Source organism: Vigna unguiculata, chromosome 8 (genome assembly GCF_037176805.1).
Source record: "Vigna unguiculata cultivar grain cowpea cultivar isolate G323 ecotype 2 chromosome 8, ASM3717680v1, whole genome shotgun sequence".
In the NCBI taxonomy this organism is placed as follows: Eukaryota; Viridiplantae; Streptophyta; class Magnoliopsida; order Fabales; family Fabaceae; genus Vigna; species Vigna unguiculata.
In genome coordinates this window covers 4,701,148-4,726,778 of record NC_140799.1, presented here as the reverse complement: position 1 = coordinate 4,726,778, position 25,631 = coordinate 4,701,148, and the positions used below count along the sequence as shown (strand labels likewise).

The 25,631-nt window shown below is 30.8% G+C and overlaps 3 protein-coding genes and 1 non-coding gene across 5 annotated transcripts; 3 read left to right on the top strand and 1 right to left on the bottom strand.

Moving 5' to 3' along the window:
* Positions 1 to 756: 756 nt before the first annotated feature.
* On the bottom strand, positions 757 to 5,549 carry LOC114193296 (putative protein phosphatase 2C 60). The gene is made up of 11 exons (XM_085666032.1): positions 5,250 to 5,549; positions 4,278 to 4,399; positions 3,860 to 3,923; positions 3,673 to 3,781; positions 2,873 to 3,029; positions 2,592 to 2,717; positions 2,372 to 2,495; positions 1,903 to 1,979; positions 1,672 to 1,724; positions 1,368 to 1,422; positions 757 to 1,158 (listed from the first exon to the last, which is right to left on the bottom strand). Exons 2-11 carry the CDS (start codon positions 4,392 to 4,394, stop codon positions 1,018 to 1,020), a joined length of 1,023 nt encoding a protein of 340 aa, XP_085522158.1. The 5' UTR covers positions 4,395 to 4,399; positions 5,250 to 5,549; the 3' UTR covers positions 757 to 1,017.
* TRNAC-GCA (transfer RNA cysteine (anticodon GCA)) lies at positions 1,225 to 1,296 on the top strand. Its single transcript has one exon. It is a non-coding gene; the product is annotated as a tRNA-Cys (tRNA).
* A 7,040-nt stretch (positions 5,550 to 12,589) lies between the features above and the next one.
* LOC114195346 (phospholipid hydroperoxide glutathione peroxidase, chloroplastic-like) lies at positions 12,590 to 15,966 on the top strand. The gene is made up of 6 exons (XM_028085774.2): positions 12,590 to 12,951; positions 13,196 to 13,272; positions 13,448 to 13,509; positions 14,799 to 14,917; positions 14,998 to 15,165; positions 15,632 to 15,966. Exons 1-6 carry the CDS (start codon positions 12,595 to 12,597, stop codon positions 15,659 to 15,661), a joined length of 813 nt encoding a protein of 270 aa, XP_027941575.2. The 5' UTR covers positions 12,590 to 12,594; the 3' UTR covers positions 15,662 to 15,966.
* A 1,507-nt stretch (positions 15,967 to 17,473) lies between these two features.
* LOC114193220 (Major facilitator superfamily protein) lies at positions 17,474 to 21,024 on the top strand. 2 transcript variants are annotated; one of them, XM_028082939.2, is made up of 5 exons: positions 17,474 to 17,552; positions 18,401 to 19,143; positions 19,726 to 19,821; positions 20,123 to 20,296; positions 20,425 to 21,024. In XM_028082939.2, the coding sequence occupies exons 2-5, from the start codon at positions 18,535 to 18,537 to the stop codon at positions 21,016 to 21,018; spliced, it is 1,473 nt and encodes a 490-aa protein (XP_027938740.1). In that variant the 5' UTR covers positions 17,474 to 17,552; positions 18,401 to 18,534; the 3' UTR covers positions 21,019 to 21,024. The 2 variants fall into 2 exon arrangements, with proteins under 2 accessions (XP_027938740.1, XP_027938739.1); XM_028082938.2 differs by lacking the exon at positions 17,474 to 17,552 and having other exon boundaries at positions 18,335 to 19,143.
* The last annotated feature ends 4,607 nt before the right edge of the window (positions 21,025 to 25,631 follow it).

The following is a 25,631-nucleotide window of genomic DNA, read 5'->3' as shown; positions in this document are numbered from 1 at the left end:
AAATATAATAAAATACAATATATTCACGTATTGAGATTGTTTTTGGTGAATAATTTAGAAATTTTGATTATTAATTATTATTGTAAGCATAATTTTAAAAGTCATTTTTTAACATTATTATTATAATTATGCAATATTATTAATGATTATTTGTGTCATTAATTTACATAAATTAAGAAAACATGCACGGGAATCAACTTAAATTAAGAAGAAAACAATGAAAAGCATTACGATAATCTTATACAGATCACTTTCAAATCTTTACATATAAAAAAGAATGGAAAAATTATGAAATCCCTCAATTCTTTCATTTTTCTTTCTTTTAAATTCTTACAAATAAACACCTCAATCATTTTCAAATCATTCCAAATCATTCGTGTCTCATTCTTCCAAATAGTAAATATCCTCGATTAACATAGTATAAATAAATTACAAATTGTGCAATTTGAAACCTATTTTTTATTAACTCTTTTCAACTTTTGAAAGTCAACTTTTTACTTTCCAACTGTACACACTTTACAAATCATTTTTGACTTTGGATTCACACAATTTAAAGTACTAGAAATGAAAAGGCCAGTTCTAATGAGAAGTTTTTAATGAAGTCTTACTCTTTTACTTCTGCATTAAAAATGCTATCTTTATCTCAATTTGTTTATATTCCTAAATACAAATGCATTTTAATGATATTTTGTAAATTTTAAAAAAGGAGCGATGCAACCCCTCTTTCTTTAATGGTAAAACAAATCCATAAGTCAATTTCAGAATCAGTAGCAAAACATTCTCATAAGATCATTTAGTGAGATATATAACATTTGGAGCCGCTTATTGAAGAAGCAAAACAAACTCTAGGAGTAAGCAAAGTAAACACAAAAAATTGAAAATGAATGCTACTTAAAGTGAGCAGAAAGGAGTAGTCCACACTATATATACAGTACAAGTGTGTAGTGTTGGTTTTTTGTCCAAAACCTACTAAATTTCAGTGCTCTCAATTCTTAGTTCATTTGAAGATCATTGTTCTTATGTTGGTGCACTGGACTGGTTCAGTTTTTTGAACTGCACTAAAATCATGGTCATGTTATCACATCCATCACCAATAGCTATTGTTGGTGCCAAACATCGATCCAGCACTCTTTCACAAACTGCAGAAAGTTTTGTTTCCTGTGCACAGAAATGGTGTAATGTCAATATTATGATTAAAACACCAGAACAATAGGTGTCAATGAAGGGTCCATAGCTCAGTGGTAGAGCATTTGACTGCAGATCAAGAGGTCACCGGTTCGAACCCGGTTGGGCCCTTTATTTCTTTTCTAAATTTTTGTTTAATAACAGGTATAAACAACAATTAATATCCATGACAGGAAACTCACAATGAGAAGTTGTTGGCGTACGAAATCAACCAATTGTTGGCTTGACAAGCAATCCCTGAAGCAACAGGAGCCAAAAATTATTACATGGTTCGGACCACCATATGTTTATTATTGTCTTGGCTAATCTTAACGTCACACATAATTGAGTTTTTGAATTATAAACTCGATTTAAGTGTGATGTAGAGATTGATCAAGAACTATAAATTCTGAAGAACATATAATTTTCCCCCATATAAATAATAGAGAACATTCAGAACTGAAACGGGGACAGAGACAGAAAAGGATAATAGAATAAGAAGCATACCATATGCCATCACAGGCAAGCACTATAAATTCATCTTCATCACAAAGTTCAATCTGTGATAAAATGTAAAAAATGATTAATACTGAGTCAAAAGTTGAAAACTTAAGATGGTAGTAAATACTTGGAATCTTAAGTTTTATCCAAGCATTTCATTTTTGGTTCTTCCATGTTGCAATCATGAAACTGTGGTAGAGTTAATCGATTTAATGTATCACACATGAACAAACTTACAGTATTTATGTCTGGATTGGCTGTCACCATTTGTTTTTCAGCAGGAAGGAATCTATTCTGCTTAAACTCCATGTCACCTGCAGAATATTGAAGCATAATGAATGGGAACCATATAAACCATGACTAATATACACCATTACCAAAAACCCTGTCGTAATCCTACATTCACTAGAGATAAGACTAATTTGTAGTATAAAACAGGTGCAAACCTCATCTTACAAGCAGGTTTGTAAGGTTGAGTTAGACTTAAAGTCCAGTTCTTAGTATGATATCAAAGCCATGTGTTAAAGTCTATCCTAACGAAATTTGTTATTTGTTAGGTTTTTGTTGAGTGTGTTAGAATCTAACATTGATTAGAGATAAGACAAATTTACAATATAAAGTGGGTGCAAATCTATCCTTACAAACTAAAATTGGAAGAAACTTAAATAAACATTTATAAGAGTTCACTTGGTAGTAGGTAAAGTACCTATAGCTCTTGCAAGGCTTAAACTCCCATTAACTCTTCCTGCATGAATAAAACCACCAGCTTTTATGATTCTATCCTTCTCAGAATCAAGATCAGGTTTATGATCTATTGACAAATCATACGCCTGCACATAAACCGAACAATAGTCAGAAAATTTTTGTAATAATTGTAGACGAAATCTGTGTTATTTTGAAGATGAGAATTTCCATCTTGATGTTACCTGACCCTTCCTACATATTACACAACGTGAATCACCAGCATTTGCTACAAAAAGTTGGTTGTTTCTTATAACTGCAACACACGCAGTGCTTCCTGAAGTTGGTCCACCAAAATTAGAATGAGGACCCTGCTCACAATACATAAGACATATTACTGAATGCAACAAAAAGAGACACCACAAAAGAAAAATGGAGGTGCAGAGAAATTATAATTTAGCACACACACAAAACCAACACACTTGGAGAAACAACACTCAAAGGACCTTCAAAATGTCATACCTACCTCCTCAAAGGCCCAACTATCCTCTTGAGCCTTCTTATATTCTCTGCTTCTTGGAGACCAAATCAATCCTTCTATCTTACCATTGAACTTGTTTATCTTATCACCCAAACTTGCCAATTCCCTCCAGCCCCTTTGACCTCGCATCATCTCATCCATCCTGCAATTATTACAAAAATGCTATTTCATTACTCATTTTGTTTAATTTCATTTTATTTTGGTGTTTTTGTTGCAGGATTAGAAGAAAACAATGAATGCACATGGAACCACTGAACACATCTTTTTTGCCTATATAGGGCTTTAGTCCCTGAACTTGGATCTGAAATTAGAATCTGTTATGTTATATTTTGGTCCCCAAACTTTAAAAATGAATGGATATAATTTTTTAACCTAGTGACATTAATTTTGTGGACTTGTTAAAATGGTGTTTTCAGGCTAACATTTGAGTTGTAACCTATCAAAAGGGTATAAACAACTCAAAAAGGTCATCCTAAAACGTATTTGACACGTCAAAAAAATTTAAAACAGTTGGGTAACAGGATTATATCCATTCATTTTTAATGTTTGGGAACCAAAATGTATCAAATTTTAGGACATGGACGAAATTGGGATTAAAAACATATTTAATCCCAAATTTTAATGCATACTTCATATGTGATCTTCACTTCTATAATTTTAATGAAATGCAGTAAATTGAACGTATGTTATACTATACAGTGAAAATATAAAACCAGCATCAGTCTCTATATTCAGAAGAATCACTTTCAGTAATTAGAAATGAAGTTCACTCTTTTTCCTCTAACCTGAAAAATGATTCCCGAAGAGAGGTTCCTATATCTCCAGCTGTGTATGCTTCACTCTTGACCACCTGTTGGTGAAGATACTTAGCACAAAACTTGGCAACCACTTTACCTGGAAAATTTTGGGCTTAATTCAGCATCCATAACATATTTCTGATTCCAAAATAAGACATTTTGTTCAAGTCTTTACCTCCATGACCATCATAAACTCCAAAAAAGGAAGTGGATTCATCCAGATCAAGATGTGCAGCATGCTAGCAGAAGAAAAGAGAATGAAGAAACTTAAACAGCTGAGTAATGTTCAACTAAAGCAATCTATGCAACAAAGATAAATCAAAGCAAGTTGCAAACTACAATATTAAAAGCATAATTAATGGTATATACATTCATTCCAGAAAACATAATTGACCAGACCAAAATCTCATTGTCCTTAAAACATGAGACAGAAGATAAAATTGCATCTTTTCTAATCCCCAACAACCTCAAATTTGTTGAAAACTGAACATTCTAATGAAGATCTTTTTTTGTGCAGACAAAATTCAGTATTTCTCACTGACAAGATTATCAATTTAACAAACTAAGTATCAACTTTTCCAGCGAAAACTCACTGCATCTTCCATTGATGCACGCCAGCCTTGCATTGATGATAAACCATATCTAAGATGATCATTTTCTCCATCATCGGAAGACTTTTCAGTTTTGGGAGTGCTGAGATTTGTCCCCATTCTTTCTGATCAAAACAAATAAGCATTAGTTTTATTTCTTCAAGCATGAAAAATTAAAGAAAACAACACCAAAATAAAACATTGAAAACAAATTTGGATATCATTCTACAATAACTCTTACATTAAAAATCTAATGTCTACATTAAAAATTAAGAATGAGCTGTTTCCAAAGAGGAAAGTAGAAAGAGTGAAAGAAAATTTCAACTGAAAGACACTTCAGTGGGGAGAACAGTGTGAAGCATAACTTTTGCAATTCTAGTACATGGCAGAAGAAAGATAATGATGAAGGAATGATTTTCAAGCATGGAAGAGGAACTAAGAAGAAGACTCCAGTCAACGAAAGGGTCATAAAAACTGCTTTTTTCTTTTTACCCTTTTCTCAGTCGCAGGGTTAGAAAAAGAAAACTGACACTGAATACAGAATACAGAATGATCTAAAACTAAAGCCATCCAACACAAGAAGGAACAGAAAATTTCAACCCAAAATAAAATATATGGAGACAGAGCAAACAGAATTCAAGCTATAAGTAATGAAAGCTGAATAGACAAGAACTAGTGCTTAATATGGAAAGATGATCACAAGAAAAATTGGAAATTCTTGAAGTCTTAGTTGTGTTGAGAAAATGTACAAAAAGTAATGAAGATCAAGATTAATCAACAGTTAAGAGAAAAGCAAAGAAGCAATAATCAGAGAGCAATAGAGGGTAGAATCCATAATCAAGGAATACCCAGATGATAATATGAACAATAAATTAACAGTAACAGTTCACAACTCATAATTCTGTCTTTTCTAACTTGAAAGTTAAAAAAATATATATCTATATATCTAATGAGCAACAGTTCATAAGACTTTACTTTTAATTCTTTCTTCCTTTTTCTGAGAAGTATGAACAAAGTAATAATGGGAAGATTGAAGAGTGCTACTAACAGGTCAGAAGTATATGAAGAGAGTGAAGTGTTGAGTTTGGAGTTTAGACAGAAAGGTAAAGGAAAGAGAGTGAAGAAGAGAACACAGAAACAAGAACAATTACTACCGCTACTATTATAAAGAAAGAAAAGAAAAAGAAAAAGAAAAAAGACTTTGTGGCAAAGATCGATATTTGTTTATTCTGGTTTAGAGCCTCTGAATTTGTCAGACACTGTTCATCCACCGAACAATTTTTACACAATTTCAATGTATTCTTACAGGCTAAACATATGTTCGAAGAAAAATATTTCATCATGCATGCTTTTAGAAAATGTCTCAACCAATTTACTCAAATCTCTTGGTTAATATTTTATGCAGATAATAGAATGTGACTGAAACAGAAATTTCACCGAAAAAAAAAGAGTTGATTGATATATTATAAATTAAAGACATATATTAAAAAGTAAAATTGTAAGTAAAAGAGTTTTGGTGTCTCTGTTGTTTTGGTCTTATTTTGTTTTCCTTAAAAACAGACTCACACAGTCAAGATCAGACAAAGTAACCTTCATTTCAATGAAATTAATAATTGCTGCAGAATTTAGAAAGAAGTTTTTGACGAGGAAAAAAAATCTGCACAAGACAGTGACACGTAACAATATGTAAATATATTTATTATGCAGAGAGAAAGATAATAGATATTTTAATGGGTGGAGAAAGATAGAGATAATGCAGAAGTGAAGAATAGAATTTGAAATAAACATAAGAAAATTGAAAATTGAAAATTGTGGGTAGCATAGTAAAGGATGTGTGGTATGAGTAGTTGATATGGTGTCATTGTTGTTAATGAAGGACAAAGACTTCTCTAAGTCAAAGTCTTCACCATAACATCCATCACAATTTTTAATCATTTTCCGAGTAAAAATCATTTCTTTTCTTTGCTAGTATTGAATAAATGCATGACCACCATGCTGACTCAAATTTAATAGATTTATGTATAATACTTTTTAATGGGGTTATAATTTTTAAAATTGGTTTTTGGATTGAGAAACAATTTTCATCTAAATTAATGTTTCGGAAATAATTTCACGTTACCTAAAAGTCGTATATATTTCTCAAAATGTACTAAAGATAAATGACTTCACGATCTTATTGTTGTTGTTCAGTTTTAATACAAATTAATATGAATAATTGTAACGTCATGTTTTCGGTGTGTTAACTGTGTGAGATAATTTAAAGATGGTAATTAAATTTGTATTATGTTTAATCTTTGATTTGTTTAATGTAGCGTAAATGGGTGGTGTAACTAGTATATGGTTTAATGAATGGTGGGGTTTGGTATAGGTTTTGATTGGTTTGAAAATAAGAAAAGTTAATAAATAAAAGAAAGTAAAAGTTGAATTGCATAATGAATAGAATGAGTGTTTGAATGAAATAACTGCATAATGGTTAATGTGAACTTTTTTTTTTCTTTCATGGTTAATGAAGACAAGGACTTGTAGAATTGAATTTTCGGTGATATTAGTTTTTTTTTTTAAGTTGTAAAAACAATTTACTCTTTTGGTTTAAAACGTGAGGATTAGAGAAATTTGATTTGATTGGATGAAGTATTACCTGTTAAAACTTTGGTTTTTTAGAAGTTGTTGTATTGTATTTTATTTATTTGTTTGGAAGTTAAAAAAATGAGTAATTTTATGTTTTATTTGTTATTTGTGTACTAATAATGTTGAATGTTTATCACATGTTTTCTTTCATTGTTTTATTGCTACATGGTTAAGGAAAGCTTTTTAGGATTTGTAGTTTTCTTATTTGAATTTGGTTGTTCAGTTTATAAAATTTTATTGAGTTAGTACGTATGATTATAAATAAATCTAAAAATCATATGAGTAATATTGTCTATGACTTTTAGGTGTTGAAATGTGTCAATATTCAAACTAGAGAAGGTATGGTGATTTCATTTATGGACATAATATGACTAGTTTCATTTAAAAATTGGCTTAAGATGAATATGTGGGTAGTTTTTAAACTTTTTATAGGAGTACATACTTCTATTTATACTGAGTTTATGGGGTCATTTATGCTTGAATTGAGGACTTTCAAAGATTTTGATTAGAGAATAATTATTTTTTTAGCCTCTCATGATTTTTTGGATCAATGAATGATTTTTTAAAGTTTTAGAGAAAAATAATGTGTTGCTTGATTTTTGTAAGTACATGCAATTCAAAACATATATTTTTTAAGTTTAATGTTTTACTTAAAGGTACTAAAATATAAATTTAAAAAATTCATCAACGAACAACAATCCAAAACAAGATGTCCAAGTTATTACATCAATGAGAAACTACGCAACATTCACTAAAGCAACATCTTCATTATATCCTCCAACTTCATTTTGCTCATTTCAAAGCTTATCCATAAACTAAATCAAAAATTTATCAGTTTTATAGTTTTGAAAAGAAAAATTTAACTTGTTGTTATAAACATTTTATTTTATAATGATAATTTTTATTATAAAATATTTTAGAATAAATAAACAGTCAAAAATTAACTTTAGATTTTACATTCTGAATGTATTTTGAAATCCTCGTTTCAAAAAATATTTCTATTGGGAATGTTATTCCGGATAATAAATTTTTGAAAAATATAAAAATTTCAAAGATGAATGTCTATTGATTATCCTTATTACCGAAAGAGGGTGGAAGAAACAAATATAAAGTGTAAAAAGTAAAAACTCATTGAATGTCTCTGCAAAACAATAAACATGCTAATTGGGTTCAATGATTGTGACAAACCTTCATGAAAAGGGGCTTCTCCCTGCACCTCCAAACTTTCTCCTGTATGTTCAATAATTACCTTTTTGACCTTAATTAAAAGTATGATTTCGTTTCATAAATTTTCATGTTTTTTTATGAAACGGATTTTAGAATCTATTTCAGAAAAGTATGAAACGGATTTCAAAATTCGTTTTTAGAAAAAACGAATTTTGAAAAAACCTTTTTGACCTTAATCAAAAGTATGATTTCGTTTCATAAATTTTCATGTTTTTTTATGAAACGGATTTTAGAATCCATTTCAGAAAAGTATGAAACGGATTTCAAAATTCGTTTTTAGAAAAAAAAATTAAAATTTATGAAACGGATTTCGGAATCCGTTTCAGAAAAGTATGAAACGGATTCCGAAATCCGTTTCTAGAAAATAAAATAAAATTTGTGAAACGGATTTCGGAATCCATTTCAGAAATGTATGAAACGGATTTCGAAATCCGTTTCACAAAAACAAAATTAAAATTTGTGAAACGGATTTTAGAATCTGTTTCATACTTTTCTGAAACGGATTCTGAATTTCGTTTCACAAAAAAATTAAAATTTGTGAAACGGATATCAGAATCCGGTTCAGAAAAGTATGAAACGAATTCCGAAATTCGTTTCTAGAAAAAAAATTAAAATTAAAAACGTGGTTGTCGTTAATGTCGCTGAGGGAGGGGTCAAAGGTAGTGTCGAACTCGACGGCGAAGGAGGTTGAGCTGGGGGAGGGTTGGGGGAGGCCCATGGAGAGGGCAGAGAAGTGGGTGGAGGAGGCGATGAGAAAGGCGAGACCTTCGTCGAAGGGGCAGGAGGGAGAGGAGAGGATAGAGAAGGAGAAGCGGGAGGAGAAGGAGGCGGTGGAGTTGGTTTGGGAGTCAAGAAAACAGAGGGTCAAAAAAGTAATTATTGGGGATACAAGAGAAGGTTTGGGGGTGCAGGGAGAAGCCCCTCATGAAAAACAATGAGCTTGCATAGGCCCACATTTACATGGGATAACTTTCACTAAGTAGTGGTCCATAAAATAGAAACCACAAACTACATTTTTAGGTTTTTGTCACATTGTGTTTTTATTAACTCGTATGGAAGATAATGCACTATACTACTGTTATGGTGGAACAAAAAAGTTGGATGTGGTGTACAAGGTTGAGATTTTGGATTGTTGTTTATGTGTGAGTAGTGACTTTTTGTCACATAGTAAAAGAATGGAGTTCTAACTTTAAATTGTTACTTATTGAATTTTTTTTATTCTTTTAATCTCTTAAGAGTTTATTATTAAAATGGTGTAGACTTGATTGCATTTTACACACACACACATATATATATATATATATTACAAAAATAGGTAAGTTGTATAGCCTATGACGACTTTGATATCAAAATCGTCAACTCACATGAATTGTTCATTTTTAAATATTTTTCAAATCAATTTGTTTATATAAAATACAATAAATCTGTACGATTTTTGTAAATAGTTATTTTAACCTTTTTCAATGCTATTTATTAAATTTGTAAATTCATTTTTTGTTATTTTGTCCTTCTAATAATATATTTAATTTTTATTTTATTTATTTTATTACTTATTTAACATGTGACTAACATGACACATTAAAAATATAAGCATGCTAAATAAATTGTTGATATGATAATGTTAACTTGTCCTGAAATTCATACTTTTCCAAACATACGTTAATGTGAGTAAGTCAATTTATGCAAATTTATGTTTGGACATATTACACGTTTTTACATAATATTTTTGGGGTTAATGTGACTATAATTAGTAATTAAAGATTACCATAAAATCACAATTAATTGCATCGGATTAAAGTCCTCTTAAACTACACTTTAAGGTGCATTTTTTTTTTCCTTATAAACACGTAGAGTAGTATATTGTTTTTACGTAGGCATTACCAAAGATCATGGAAGAATCCATAGAGATGGTGTCTTATAAATCACGTGTTAGAAAAAGGAAAAAGGAAAAAGAAAAGAAAAAGGGAAATTTTTTTATGTATAATAAAATTATACGATTTTAGAATAATAGTGGAAAACCTATGATATAGTAGGTGCACCTTAGCCTCCTTGAGTTATTAAATATGTTCAGTGTTTATATTTAATTATACTATTCAAAATTTTCAAACATTTAATAGTTAATTAATTCTAACCTTAGGTCTCTTTCCATTAACTATTAAGATCTCTGCGTTCATATTCTTGTGAACGTTAAATTTAAAATCATAATATGTATTATTTAATAAAACTAAAAATGAAAATGTGTCATTTGGCTAAATTTATTAAAATATTATATTTGCAAGGAAAGCTACCACTCATAATATATGAATATTTATCTTATTTTTAACTACGAAAATATGAGATAATTTGCGATGGATGAAAAGAGTTTGAAAACTCATACCATATTTTACCTCAGGTTTTTCTTCTTGCAGCCCATAATTTCTATTTATATTTTTATAGTTTTCAAAACGATTATTTTTCAATTTGTAAAATTGACTTCTATTATATTATACAAATATTTTGAAACAATTTTTATTATTTTTTGAAATACGATTCTTGAACAATATTTTTGAAATAGAATTTCCAGAACATATAATATATTCTGGAACAATTTTTTTTAAAATATATAATATTTTTTTGAAATTAAATTTTCAGAATATATATAATCTTTTTCAAAATTGATTTTTTTTTTCAAAATTAGCTCTCTCTATCCTTCCTAAATACGCAATAATAACGATAAAGCAGCAACAACGCGGTGATGATGAAATGATGGAGTAAAAGAGGATATTTTAGGTTTTTTAATCTTACCGTAGGGGTACAATTAGTAATAGTAGGGTACACAAATAAATAAGCCCAATAAAAATTTATTAAAGTTCTTTAAAAATTGCTATAAACACATAAATATAAACATGATCGTTGATTTTTTTTAGTAAGAAAGCCAGATGTCTTTATTTTATTTTTAAATGGGGAGAGTAAACTTGTAAAAAGAATAAAAATAGAAAAAATGTGTTTAGACAAGAAGAAAAATGATTTTTTGACTACTAAATTTTGACAACTTTTTCTTATAACTTAGGTGTCATTTTTTAATTGATTTTTATTTTTTTATTTTCTATTTCTCAATATTTTAAAATCACTTAAGAGATGATATTTCATATTTGTAAGAGAAAGTTGTTAAAATTTAGTATTTAAAATATTATTGTCCTTAAAATAATAGTAAGTTGAAGATAGGTAAGAAAATAATATTTGTTTATAAGAGTGAAGGATAAGGACTTAAGAGAAGAAATGAAGAGAAAGAAGAGTGTGTGGTGAGTGATGAAAACAAGTGTTCCAAATCTAGACTTGAGGTTCCAAATCTTCCACCTGCATTACACCTCACACATAATAACAACTTCATTATCCTAACGTTTTCACATTTAGATAAAGAGAAAAGTAGGACATACAAAAGAAAAAAGACGAAAAGAGGTGTGTAGAGGCCATAAAAAAACAGAATTAGGTTGAATTTCATGTTTTATCAATTCAAAATTACTATTCAATTGTTTGTTTGTGAAAATTAAATAGTATTTTGATAAAATCATATGTCATTATATTTTTTTGTAACGAATGTTAAGTGTATTACTTGATTAAAAAATAAATTATAAGTGGCCACTGTTTCGATATAGATCCAATTTAATGGAAGAAAAGGTTATGATATGCTGATTTTTATTATAATAATTTAATATTTAAGATATAAAAAATAAATTACAAGCTCTATTTTTTTTTATAAGCAGATGTATATAACATGTCTAATATTTAAGCCAATATCTATCTCTTTTTAGTATTTAATAACCACAAACGATATTCATGTTTATTTAACTAATTGATTTGATAATTTTTTTATTATGAATTAAAACTTATTATCTGCTAAGTAAAACAATTATATATATATATATATATATATATATATATTAATTTTAGATGATTAATGTTAAATTGTAAAACTGTCAACAGTGTTAATTATTGTTTTCAATGATAAATAATCATTTAGTTTAACTTAATTTTATTTTTATCTTTATATTTTTTTTTCTCAAAATATACTAATTTAAAACCATTAGTCAATTAAATTTATTTCCTCTTTAAGTTCCAATTTAGACTTGTTTATTATTTACATGCTGAGAATCTAGCTCTTCCGAAAGGTGGATAGTATCACAAAATTATATCTTTTTTTAAAATTTTCAAAATTAAATTGAAAATATCAGAATAGAATTTAGTTCTCCAAGATGTATGTTTTTCACATAAATGTATGAATGACTTTAGAATTTGTACAATTATAACATTTAAGATGTGTTTCTAGAACTGCAAAAGTTTCCCTTAGTAGTAATTCTTAATATAATGACATAAAAATATACTTTCGAAAATAAAATAAAATCTAAATTAAGAAATTCAAATAGTTATCATGTGTGTTTCAATTTTAGAACATACTGTTATTTTTTTTTTTCCTTTGAGAATGTTTATGTGTAACTTCCCAATCTACAGAAATCTCGATTCTCTGAAACACAAGATATTTCCCATATTCCAATTAAAGAAAGGACCAAACTTGAGAAATCTCTTGAGTTCCCAACCACCAAAAATGTCATCCATGGCTTTCTCCACCACCTTCTTCACACCCATCCATGATTTCAACCATGCCAGAACACCCTCTTTTCCTTTCATCAAATCCTCCTTTGCTTCCTCCAACTCAACCTTTTTTCATCCTTCCCTTTCCCTACAAACCTCATCAACTTTTCCCAGGCTCTTCATAAAGCCTAGGTCTTTCTCAGTTCATGCAAGAGCTGCCACAGAAAAGACCATTTATGATTTTACTGTCAAGGTACCGTGTTTAATTTCAATTTCCGCAACCCTTTTTCTTGAAAAGAATTGGGTCGAACTTGGAAATTGAATTTGAGAAGTGGGGTGCTCATAATTTTTTTTTTTTTTTTAATTTTTATGGATAGTTTTACTGGATGGGGATACCTTTCTGAGATTTAGATAAGAGAGGTTTTATATTTTATTATTTTTACTTGTTATGTGCTCAGGGTATATATATTATATTTATACTATATTTTATGATGCAGGATATTGACAGAAAGGATGTCCCTCTCAACAAATTTAAGGGGAAGGTTCTATTGATTGTCAATGTTGCTTCACGATGGTATGAGTTATGCATTCTTCAAGGAAGATATGTTGCTCAATATGTCTGATGAAGCCTTAGTTTTCCTCATTAGTTTTTCTTACAATTTCCTATAACCAAATTGGTTATAGCCACAGTTGTGTCAAACTTTGTTGTCTCTTATGATATCGTTTAATAAATTCCCTTCCTATGGCAGTGGTTTGACGTCATCGAATTACTCGGAGCTGTCTCGTTTGTATGAAAAGTATAAGGATCAAGGTATGTTTCGACAAGATGATTGTTATTTGTTATATTTCTGAGAATGACAGTTGGTCATGTTTTACTTGGTGTTTGCTAATGTATCTTCTTGGGTATGAATCTATCTACTTGTGCAAATCATTCTATTTTTGTTGGGTACTGTATAAAACTAGGAGAGAAGTGTGTCCCTCCTTTGTGACTTCGGGCACAATTTTTTGGTACCTTTAATTTGAATACTGATGTAAATGAAGTTTACTAGCTAGGGTCTGTTTATCACATGTTAACTCTATTCTCCTACGCAGTTCTATTGATATGGTCATTAAAATTTGATTATGGTTTTACAATGCATATTGACTTCCCTGTGTGATACATTATGCAAAGTCTGCTGACAAACTATCTTGCTGTTTTTCCCTGTTTAATGGATTGTTTATGATAGAAAATACTGCAGAACCTGTTAACTCGTGCCGCAGTTTGTTCCACTTTGATTGTTATTTTGGATTTAATGAAGTATGAGAACCATCTATGGCTGACAAAGAAAAAGATACTTGTTTTAATGAATTACTTATTCGACAATATGTTTTGAAAGTAATGACAAACATTATGTAGAATTTTAAGCATTATTTTTCTTCTTCTTCATATGATGAAGATCAAAGTATCTCTTGCAGTAGAAGGGTAGAATCCAGAAATAAAGACTCCATTCTTTGTAGCTAAATTAAGGGTACCTTGTGTGCATGTCAGGAAAGATGGAAATTTGAAGAGTTGGGTAGGGAATTGAAAATGAATAAGTTCTCATTTTCCTATGTTTTGTTTGGACTATATATTGCATTTCATTCTAAATTGGGGTGAATGATTAGGTATGGGGGTGAAAGTGACTTTTTTTTTCTCTTTTCTTTGTTTTGTTTGGACTGTATGTTGTATTTCATTCCAAGTTGATGTGGAAAAAAAATTACAAAATGCTAGAATGCCTAATGTAGCTGCTCCATTTTTGTTTCGATCTGTCATTCTTTTATCTCTGTCTACTAAGCACACCTTAAGTTTCTTACTAAAATGGGTAGAATGACAATGTTGATCTATGGTGGAACATCAGTCAGCGTTGGCCTTGTAATTTCTGGTCTCTTCATACTTGGAAGAACTTTGCTGATTTGTTTTTGGAAAATTAAAATACTTCCAATGGGTAGATTCAAAAAGTGATTTTTATTCAATTTTATATTTTATTGTTTTTATGAATATGATTCTAAGCTTTTCAATTTTAAATTAATATTTTTCTCAGCTACATACATCTATAGTGTCCTTAAGCTGCTCCTTTTCAGGTTTGGAGGTTCTGGCTTTCCCCTGCAATCAATTTGGTATGCAGGAACCTGGATCGAATGAAGAAATTAAGCAGTTTGCTTGCACTCGATACAAAGCAGAATTTCCGATTTTTGACAAGGTTTGATAATTTTTCTTCAGTCAGGAGTTCATAACAGTTTAGAGTACAAGTAAACAAAGTAATTAAGTTCTATAAAACAGGTGGATGTCAATGGACCATTTACGGCTCCAGTGTATCAGTTTCTGAAATCTAGTGCTGGAGGCTTTCTGGGGGATCTTATAAAGTGGAATTTTGAGAAATTCTTGGTTGATAAAAATGGTAAAGTTATTGAAAGATACCCACCAACAACGTCACCTTTCCAAATTGAGGTATGTTAAGCTTCCACCTAAAAGGAACTGTCTAGGTTCTAATTGTTACTATAGCAGTGAAGCTTCTATTCATTGTTGTTAGAATTGCTCAATTTGATGAGATTTGTTAGGCCAATGATTCATTTGATGTGATGAATCACATATGGCTTTGAGTTGTGTTATACATCTTGAATCGGCATGATTCTGTATCACTAAAAATGCTACAAGGCTTTCAAGAGCAGCAGAAAAGAGTTTTTTACTTGGTGGCTATAACTGTTAGTTTTAGTATTAGATTTTCTTATAGCTTCTTCTAATTGCTAAACAATGGGCTGCATCCGTTGAAGATATTATGAATTACAGTTAAAAGAAAACTATATATTTGTTTTTACGTGTATATATAAGAAGTTGCACTTGTATGTTTGAGAATGGATACTGAAGCTATATAAAAGATTGTATCATTAAACTTTTTCCTGATTTACTTTTTCAGAAGGATATTCAGAGGTTACTTGCTGCATGAGGTTTGCATTTCGGAACACAAACAAGAACTGTATGTAGGAGCATAAAGCGAGCGATCTTGCACAAGGAGTTAATACTTAAGACTGATGATGAGCTATAAATATAGCCATGTTAATTACTTTGGTGTCCATACTAAAGAAATTACCAGTTTAGTGAAGAGAAATTATACTTCGTTTGCCCAAAATGATTCATATCAGTATCTGTTCGTTCTGTTTTTTGTGGGAAAATTCTCTGGCCATTTATATTATCCGAGTAATATGCTGTCATTATAACTTGAAAGAAGGTTAAATATAAATTATTTGTCAACTCTATTTCTTTTCGTTAAAAAAATTATTGAAGAGCGACAGGGGGATGCAGGTGATACATTGTCATCTGGTGTCATCGGAGAGAAAAATGCAAATTATTGTTCCCAGGTCAAGTTCAAAGTCAATTACTAAGTTGTTAAATGGTTCACATCACATGTGAGGTTTTTGCGGTTGAAACATTTGACAGTAGCTTCATGAGAGGACAAAACATTTAGAAGTTGATTGTGACTGCTTTAGATAAAAATTCTCTTCAGGGCCAACAAAGTTTTCTCTATTGCAAGGATCAACATGTCGATATCTTCTCTATTATAAGGTCTTTAAATATCTTAAATATGCAATAAGTTAGAATCTTGTAAAATTGGCATACTCCAAATAGAATGAAAGTATTCAGGTGTTACAGATGTTGTATTATTTGCAATAAATTTTCCCAATTTCCGATAATTTTGGCAGATTCTTTTCCCTGATATCTGGGGATTGGTTTTGTTAATCTGGTATACAATACAAATATTGTATACACCATTCCCTTTTCACACACTCGAATTTCTGATGAATAAAAGAAGAATAAACTGAAAGGGGCATATACCATGAAAAAGAAAACCACACCATAAAGTGGGACAGAAAAAATATATGGATGAATGAACAAGTTAAAAATTAACAATGAAGAAGTTCCTATATAAAAATGATCACATAAATAGGACTAATCCATACACCAAATATTTTGGAATCATTGCAATGAATTAGTTCACAGATCTTTCCATTATTCTACCATTCTTACGTTTCCCTATAGTATAGTAACGGAATGCATACGAATTTTCTTTTTTTTTTTCTTCTATATTTTGATCTTTCTCAGTCAAGAACAGCTGTTTCAACTTGCAGTATTTTAATAGTAAACTAGTTTGAGACGGGTCGTTGCGTTTGTTTTCATATTTTTTATTATTATAATATTGAATGTAATAATTATTATATTGGTTTGAAATATTTTTTTTATATAGTAATATTTTGATTAAAATTTGAATAAAATATTAAAAGGAATTTATAATATCAAAATACAGATAGGATCTTAGTAATGTTAATATGTTGAATTTTGAATATAAGTAAATTCAATAAAATATAATAATATATATAATGAAATGGATATATTTATTGAAATTTTCATATTCAGAGTATAGAACTTATACATACATATATATATATATATATATATATATATATATATATATATATATATATATATAGAAATTGAATTAATATAATAAATGTAGGCTAATAAATGTAGTTAATAATAGTGTAATAAATATATACAGTTTGACATATTACCTTTAATACATTTCAGAAATAATTAGACAGTTAACATGGTTAGTAATGGTTGGAATATGAAGTTTTGTTTGATATATTAGGGGTGGTAACAGTAATAGCTGGGGTGCATACAGAAAAGTCCATATATTTATATTTTAGGTTGCAGGTAATTAAAATTTATTGCAGAGTATCAAAATACCATTGACTGATAGTTATGGATGCTGGAAGAGGAAGGTTGTGGAGGATGCACGAGGAGAAGTTACTACTGGATGGTAAATCCAACAGAAAGAGGTTCGTTTCTGTTTTGAAAGTTTTATGTCTCTATGCCAGTTTAACTATATAATAAAGTGAATGGTGGAATTTGTTGGTGGTGCTGTTAACTATATATTATGTTAATTTTCAAAGTTGATCTGTAACTGAATGTTAACCCATTCAACATAGTAATAGAAGTAGATTAATAGAAGTAAGATATGTTTGATATAGTTTGCTGGAATTGAAAAATACATAACATTGGTCGGTACAGATTATCAGATCTATTTGCATACTTGTTACAGAGGAAAACTTCTTTGAACATCACGCGTTGATTGTAGAAGTCAAAGGTTTCTTTTTACTGTCATGAATTAGAATCTTTAATCTACCTTTACTTTAAACTCTAGAAACCACGACATATAGCTACTCGTAGCTGAAAATTAGGGTTGGAAAATGTAATCCTACTCATGCTAGGAATTGACCTTAAGATTTATTTATTATCATTGCATAAGATAACCTGGAAATTACCTTCTAATAAACTTAAAAGGCCATGGTGTTTGTGAAGGTAACATAGACATTCAACTTGCAGTATTTTAATAGTAAACACCCATCTCAATCTTTCTTGGTCAATGGCATGTTGTCGAAAAGAGTCTGAACACATCACATTAATTGTATAAACAAAATTCAATTAAATTGTTATTTTAGTTTAATTTTTTTTAAAAATGATCTCGTCCAGTGTATTGAATATTGAAATATGTCCTAATCTTTATTAGTTTTTCCAATCATATATTTCACCAAATTATTATTAAAATGAGAATATGCTGCATAATTTGACCCAACCTTCACGTCATTTAATTTAACGCTCCGTTCCACACTGAATCACATCACAGATCCTCTTCTTCTTCTGCTTCTTCTTCTTGTTGACGTTGTTGCAGTGTTGAAGTCAAACCAAATCCAAATCTCGCATCTCATCAATCCATGAAACACAAACCCAACGCATTTGAACCCACCCAACAACCACGCAATGGGTGAGAACACTGACGTTACCGTCACCACCAAAGCCAAAACCAAAACCCTTCTCTCTCTTCTAACAGAACCAATCCAATGGCTGCAAATGCTCTCCTCAAAGCTAAACCCTACCTTCGTGATCGGCGTCTTCCTCATCTACGGTGTAGGGCAAGGGCTCTCGGGCTCACTCTTCAAGGTAGTGGCAGACTACTACTGGAAAGACGTGCAGAAGCTTCAACCCTCCACCGTTCAACTCTTCGTAGGTGTTTACTTCATCCCCTGGGTTCTCAAACCTCTTTGGGGAATCCTCACCGACGCCTTCCCCATCAGAGGATACCGCCGCCGACCCTACTTCATCATCTCCGGTGTCATCGGCACCATCTCCGCCGCCACTGTCGCGTTCACCGGGAACCTCGCCGCCACCGCCGCGCTCATGTGCTTCCTCGGCGTGTCGGCGTCGCTCGCGATCGCGGATGTCACAATTGATGCGTGTATTGCGAGGAACAGCATCGAGGTCAGGGAGCTGGCGCCGGACTTGCAGAGCCTCTGCGGGTTCTGCTCCGGCACCGGCGCCCTCGTCGGATACCTCGCGAGCGGGTTCTTCGTGCACCGCCTCGGACCACAGGTACGAACACAGAACCTCGAGATTTCATGAACTCTGTGAACAGTTCCCCAGATTTCAACGGTGCCATGGTTTTTCGTTTGAACTTAATAGGTTAACAATTACTTACAAATTATACTTATATTTAACAAAATAATATGTAGTAAAATAACTTTTAAATTCTTTTTGTATTTGAAATGTTGTATTTTTTTCTTTTAATTTCTGAAATTTGAAGTGTTCTGACTTTGGCCTTTTAGATTCAATTATTATAGTTTTTGAAAATTTTAAAAAATATGCAATTTCAGTTTTTCAAATGTACTGTTCAACAATTAAAAACAATTTGAAAACTTTATTGTTTCAAATGTAATGTTTACGTATTTAGTGCAATTCGAGACACTTTTTTTAGCAATTTAAAAGATTAAAAGTGGATTTGTTTTAACCCTGTATGAACTAGAATAGAAACATAACATAATTAATTTAGTATAAATATAACTTTTTTTCATATTAAACCAATTAAAAATTATTATTATTAATATATTTTAAAAATAATTATTATAAAAGTTGACTCATTGATGATTGATTGACACTGTTAATTGGATTTTGTAGGAGTCGCTTGGTCTCTTGGCGCTTTCTCCTGCTTTGACGATTGTGCTGGGTTTTGTGATTTATGAACACAGAACTTCGCATATTGAAAAGAAACAGGTTTCATTACTTTTTGCCTTACACTGCTTTTTCTTAGAAGGAACTTACACTACTTCAATATATCTTGATCCTTAACTCTTAAAATTGTCATTCTGTGTTCCTTATTCATCTTTCATGCCCCTTTTCTTACTTTGATTGCTTTATCTTCTCTTTCACACGTCCCATCTTAGTCTGCTATGTATTTCAAGATACACTGTTTTAGAAACGATAGACCAAAAACTACTAATTTTCCTATTTTGGAATATCTACGTTTGTATGTTTGTCACCTACATTATCTAACAAGACACATAAGATTTCACAGGCAGTGATGGAGAGTGTAGGAAGCACTATCAGAAGCATGTTGAAGACAATTAGGTATCCTCAAGTGTGGAAGCCTTCTCTGTTCATGTTCCTTTCCCTGGCTTTGAATGTAACCACCCACGAAGGCCATTTTTATTGGTATACGGATCCAAAACTTGGCCCTGCGTTCTCTCAGGTACCCCTCATGTTAATAAATTTGTATTTTAACGTACTTATACCAATTACTACTTAAAAAATCATACTTGTAATAAATAACTTATACCATAACTTAATTCTGTCCCCCCTGTGTTGCATTCATTGCAGGAGTTTGTAGGGGTGATCTATGCAATCGGTGCAGTGGCATCATTGGTAGGGGTTTTAATTTACCACAAACGTCTCAAAGACTACGCATTCAGAGACCTGGTATTCTATGCACAACTCCTATATGGGGTATCTGGTGTGCTGGATCTGATCTTCATCCTCCGTTGGAACTTGATCATCGGAATCCCAGACTACTTCTTTGTTGTGATTGAAGAAAGTGCTACAAGAATTACTGGGAAAATCAGATGGATGCCCATGATGGTGCTGAGTACCCAGTTGTGCCCTTTAGGCATTGAGGGCACATTTTTTGCTCTGTTAATGTGCATTGATAGCATGGGTGCTCTCTTATCCAGGTGGGGTGGAGGGTTGCTGCTTCGTCTTCTCCACGTTACCAGAACTGACTTCACAAACCTCTGGTTGGCTGTTCTCATAAGGGACATTCTCAGGTTTTCAATACTTGCTTTGGTTTTTCTTGTCCCTAGAACAGGTCAATATGACCAACTGCTTCCTTCTGTTGTTTCAGAAAATAACACAACTCATGAGCTAGATGAAGAGAATTTGGAACTTGTCCCTATCAATGGAAAGACTGAACTTTAGATCAAATTTGTTGCAATTATACACACATTTTAACCACTGCAATTCCTTAATCACAGATTCTTAGATGCATATATATATATATATATATATATATATATATATATATATATATATATATATATATAGAGAGAGAGAGAGAGAGAGAGAGAGAGAGAGAGAGAGAGATTCTTCTTAGGTACACTGATATTAGCACCAACAATGTAAGCATTCAAATGGAGGATTGAAGGCATCTTTACAAATTATTGAATACATGTTACAGTCTTTTCAAAAACAGTTACGCAAAGTTGACCCATCAGATAAAATGAATACAAAATACTAACAAACTGAAAAAAAAAAGTATTTTTATTAAATTTTTGTAGCATCTGAAACGAAAAAAAAATACCAACCCAGTAGGTCAACCCAACCTGTCTGATGTCAGGTTTTACAAGGTTCGATAGTATGGATTGAAAATTTGAATCCCCCAATATTTTTGCACACATTTTAGTGGTTAACTGGGGGTGATCTATTGGATTCAAATTATTTTAACACTTAAGCACATGTATCCAACATTATTTTAGCATCAGGAAAATTCATTCACAAATAAAAATAGAGAACTTGTTTATTTTGCTTCAAGTAAACGTTAAGGGCAAATCTTTTTATCACTAACAAAGTTGGTGCATATTTCTTAACAACTTTTATTTACTTTATTTAACTATGAAAATTATGGTGGTGTATATTTCATAACAACATCTGCTTACTTTATTTAACCATGGAAATTATCTACTACGACAACAACATTAATAAATTATTTACTTTGATTTTTCATTGTTAGAAAAAATAGAATTGCAGCTGGACTTCCAACAAGGAGTTTGAGAATGTAACGTCCTAGGTGGATATTATTATATAAAGCATGTATCATATAGTTTTTTTTGGAATTTAAAATAATATATAAAGTTTCCAAGCACGGGAAAATTTAATACTTCTCTCGCTGCACTTCAATTACACTACTCCATCTTTATAATAAGTTCATAGTAGAGAAAACATCATAAAGTTTATTACAAAATGCCTTAATTAAAACATTGTGAAAAATCCTCCATAGCCTGCCCTGCTTTGTCTCTATGCATCAGCATGCTCACCTGAGTTCACATTTGCTCCCACGTGATAAGTCACGCGATCATCGTCAAACACAAACAGAAGGGGTAAGCTGAGAAAGAAAATAACACAATAAATAAATAATAGATTTAACCCTCACCCAATCCCTCTCATTCATTTTTAATTCATCAATTACTTCCCACATTCTACCCCAATCTCATAACCCATATGAAAAAGATCCATTGGCCACCTTGGTCTTTAGGGATTATCATGCTCCCACGAACCTACCCACTCGTGGTCCAACTCTACGGACCTTCTCGCCGGTAGTCCAACTCTACGAACCTGTCCGCCCGTAGTCCAACATGCGTGAACACCTACTATGAACCTCCCCGCTCATAGTAGCCTTAAGTGTGAGCACGAAACATACGAACATCCCCGCTCGTATCCTCACACAAGAGTACAATGGATACTGTGACACCCCGACTACTATACTAAATAATTATTATTGGATAAAAAGATATGGAATTAATTTTTTTTCCATACGATTATCCTTCAGAGAACATTAATGATAACATAACTTCATATTCATATATATAGTTTGCATCTCTGTAATTGTTCATGAAATATTACAAAAATATATATTTGTAAAATATTAAGAGTTCTACATTAGAAAAGAAGATTTATCTATATTTTTAATATCTCCTAAAGATATTAATAGAAATTATCCATGAGTTAATCTTCAGAAGATCCACCAACAATATCCCGAATAACTCTCACTGAGTAGGTTCATCTTCTGTTCATGCAACAGGTACATATGAAAGAAAAATATGAAAGGAGTGAGGTCTTTATAAGCCTTAAATATCAATCTTAATAAACTCAACAAACAATACAGACACCGAGGACCTAGATTTGGACCTACAACCACAAAACTTGATCTTGTTTTACCAGACATATGGATCCATATTCCACTTTTGTTGATCCAATATGAACATCAAAAGTTACTTTGGGAAGTGATTAGGTAGTTGAGTATTTCTCATAAAATATTGGTACAATCATAATTATTTCTTTCTCCAGAATATTAGCCATTCATCGGCTCACAAAAGAGATATATACTCACTATCTAACCTTGGCGATGCCGAGCAGGTATCGGATAGTCCCAAGTTTGGCCTATGAATATCCTAGTCCAGGGCGCTATTTTGAACTATCCAGATATTCACCTACTTTGTAAAACTTTCTTAGACCCCACCATGGTCCCTGCCTTTCATCCCGCAGTGTACCAAACTGTGACTTCCCAAATACAAACACTTTGACACTAGTTTAATCTCGACTTATTGAAACCAGACTTAACTCTTACTCATTTGACATACTCTTGAATATTTTCAAAGGTCATAAAATGTGATGACTATCAAATCATGTCATTGTATAAACTATACACAAAGAACATAAAATAAAATAAAATGTACATGTAATTTTCTTATATTCAAGCTCACTGAATAAAATAATATTTACTTTCACTTCACATTTTTTTTATCATAAAATAATGATAAAATAAGAATCAAAGCAAGAACTTTAAATAAATAATTAGATAAGGATTATAACATTATAAATAAATAAAATAACAAAAATATAAATTAAACGGGACCAATGCGTAACTGGAGATATATTAATTGAAATAAATAAATGGGACCAGTGCATAACTGGAGATAAATAAAATAAAATAAAATAAATAGGACCAGTGCGTAACTGGAGATAAATAAAATAAAATAAATAAATAGGACCAGTGCGTAACTGGAGATAAATTAAATAAAATAAATAAATAGGACCAGTGCATAACTGGAGATAAATAAAATAAAATAAAATAAATAAGACCAGTGCGTAACTAAAGATTAAATAAAATAAATAAAGAGGATCAATACATATTTGGAGATTAAATAAAATAAATAAATAAACAGGATCAGTGTATAATTGGAGATTAAATAAAATAAATATAAGAGGATAATAAATGAAAATAAGTTAAATGAAAGTAAATAGAACAATATATGAGTCAAAATAAATAAAAGATTAATATAAAACCATGAGCTTATCAAGATTAATATATAAAAGCTTAACCTCACTCCCCCTTACCTTATTGAATGAAGAACACACTAATAATAATTGTAGAATACTAAGATCTCTTTGAATCTTTGCTCTAAACTTTCTTTCCTATTTTTCTCTTTCCTTTTCTTCTTTCTCTTTCTCTTTCTCTCTCTTCTTTCTCCTTTCTTTCTCTTTATCCTTTTCTTTCTCCTTTCTTTCTCTCTCTCCTTCCTTTCTTTCTTTCTTTCTCACTTTCTCACCTCCCGTAACCTTCATCTCTCTCTCTCTCTCTCTCTCTATATATATATATATATATATATATATATATATATATATATATATATATATATATAAAAGCAAGCTACACATGCTTATCCTTTTCCAAATTATCATTACCATCATTACCTACATGAAGAGATAATCTTTATCTTTTCATCTTATCTTCTTCTTTTTTTTTTCTTTTTTTTTATCTTTTCGTCCTATCTTCTTATCCTTTCTTCTTTTCTTCTTATCTTTTCTTTTTCTTTTCTATATATATATATATATATATATATATATATATATATATATATATATATATATATATATATATATATATTTATCTCTTTTAGAAAATTCTTCATATTTTTTTTTCACACACCTATTTAATTAAAATATATTTTTTTCCTAATATATATATATATTATTTGTTTTGTTTTGTTCTTATTGTTATTTTCAATAAGTAAAAATTACATCATGATAAAATATATTTTTAATGTTTAAACTACATCATAATAAAATACAAAACATTAGTAAAAAGAAATAGAATTTTTCTAAATGTTTTGTTTAAAATAAATAATACAGTTTATTAAAAAAAAGGGATGTTACATATACGAACCTCCCCGCCCGCATCAATCACACATATCAAATCTTCGTTACGAACTTCCCCGCTCGTAACTAATCCACATATCCCTGACCAAGCAATTAAGCCCATCCATGCTAATATGGACCCCCGCCCGGACACTATCGCCTGACGTTGCCTAAACGTCATCAAACAAAATTGAGCTACAGACCGCCTAGTCCACAGTACCTAAATCACCTTCGCCTCACTCTAATAGCGCCCACGTGATTAATCAATAATAATTTTAATAGCAGCAACTTATAGCATAAAAAAATGAAGTTCCATAATAAACACCTCTTCCGATGTGTACACAATACCACCAGAAATTTAATCTATATATGCATATGAATATTCTCATTAATGAGTTCCAAATAGGCCCCACAATTCAATTCCATACACAGGATTTTTATATGAAGCCGCGGGTCCATGCATACACCTTTCAACCATATTTCCAAAACCAATATTATATTATAACCCTTCTAGTAGTTTAAACAAAAGAACAACAAAAGAATCTTATATGAATGTGGTCTCACGTATTCAAACTAATAAAATAAAAAAAAATAAAGAAACCCAACAAATAAAGAAG

What these genes read in the sequence shown, in the direction of transcription:
- LOC114193296 (XM_085666032.1), bottom strand. Translation starts at nt 4,394, where the DNA reads ATGGGGACAAATCTCAGCACTCCCAAAACTGAAAAGTCTTCCGATGAT. An exon ending in ATAGTTGGGCCTTTGAGGAG is followed by an intron (nt 2,718 to 2,872) that starts GTAGGTATGACA and finishes TATTGTGAGCAG; the next exon opens with GGTCCTCATTCTAATTTTGG. An exon ending in TACGCCAACAACTTCTCATT is followed by an intron (nt 1,159 to 1,367) that starts GTGAGTTTCCTG and finishes TTCTGTGCACAG; the next exon opens with GAAACAAAACTTTCTGCAGT.
- LOC114195346 (XM_028085774.2), top strand. Translation starts at nt 12,595, where the DNA reads ATGTGTAACTTCCCAATCTACAGAAATCTCGATTCTCTGAAACACAAG. An exon ending in GTCAATGTTGCTTCACGATG is followed by an intron (nt 13,273 to 13,447) that starts GTATGAGTTATG and finishes TTCCTATGGCAG; the next exon opens with TGGTTTGACGTCATCGAATT. An exon ending in TGAAAAGTATAAGGATCAAG is followed by an intron (nt 13,510 to 14,798) that starts GTATGTTTCGAC and finishes GCTCCTTTTCAG; the next exon opens with GTTTGGAGGTTCTGGCTTTC.
- LOC114193220 (XM_028082939.2), top strand. Translation starts at nt 18,535, where the DNA reads ATGGGTGAGAACACTGACGTTACCGTCACCACCAAAGCCAAAACCAAA. An exon ending in TGCACCGCCTCGGACCACAG is followed by an intron (nt 19,144 to 19,725) that starts GTACGAACACAG and finishes TGGATTTTGTAG; the next exon opens with GAGTCGCTTGGTCTCTTGGC. An exon ending in CGCATATTGAAAAGAAACAG is followed by an intron (nt 19,822 to 20,122) that starts GTTTCATTACTT and finishes AAGATTTCACAG; the next exon opens with GCAGTGATGGAGAGTGTAGG.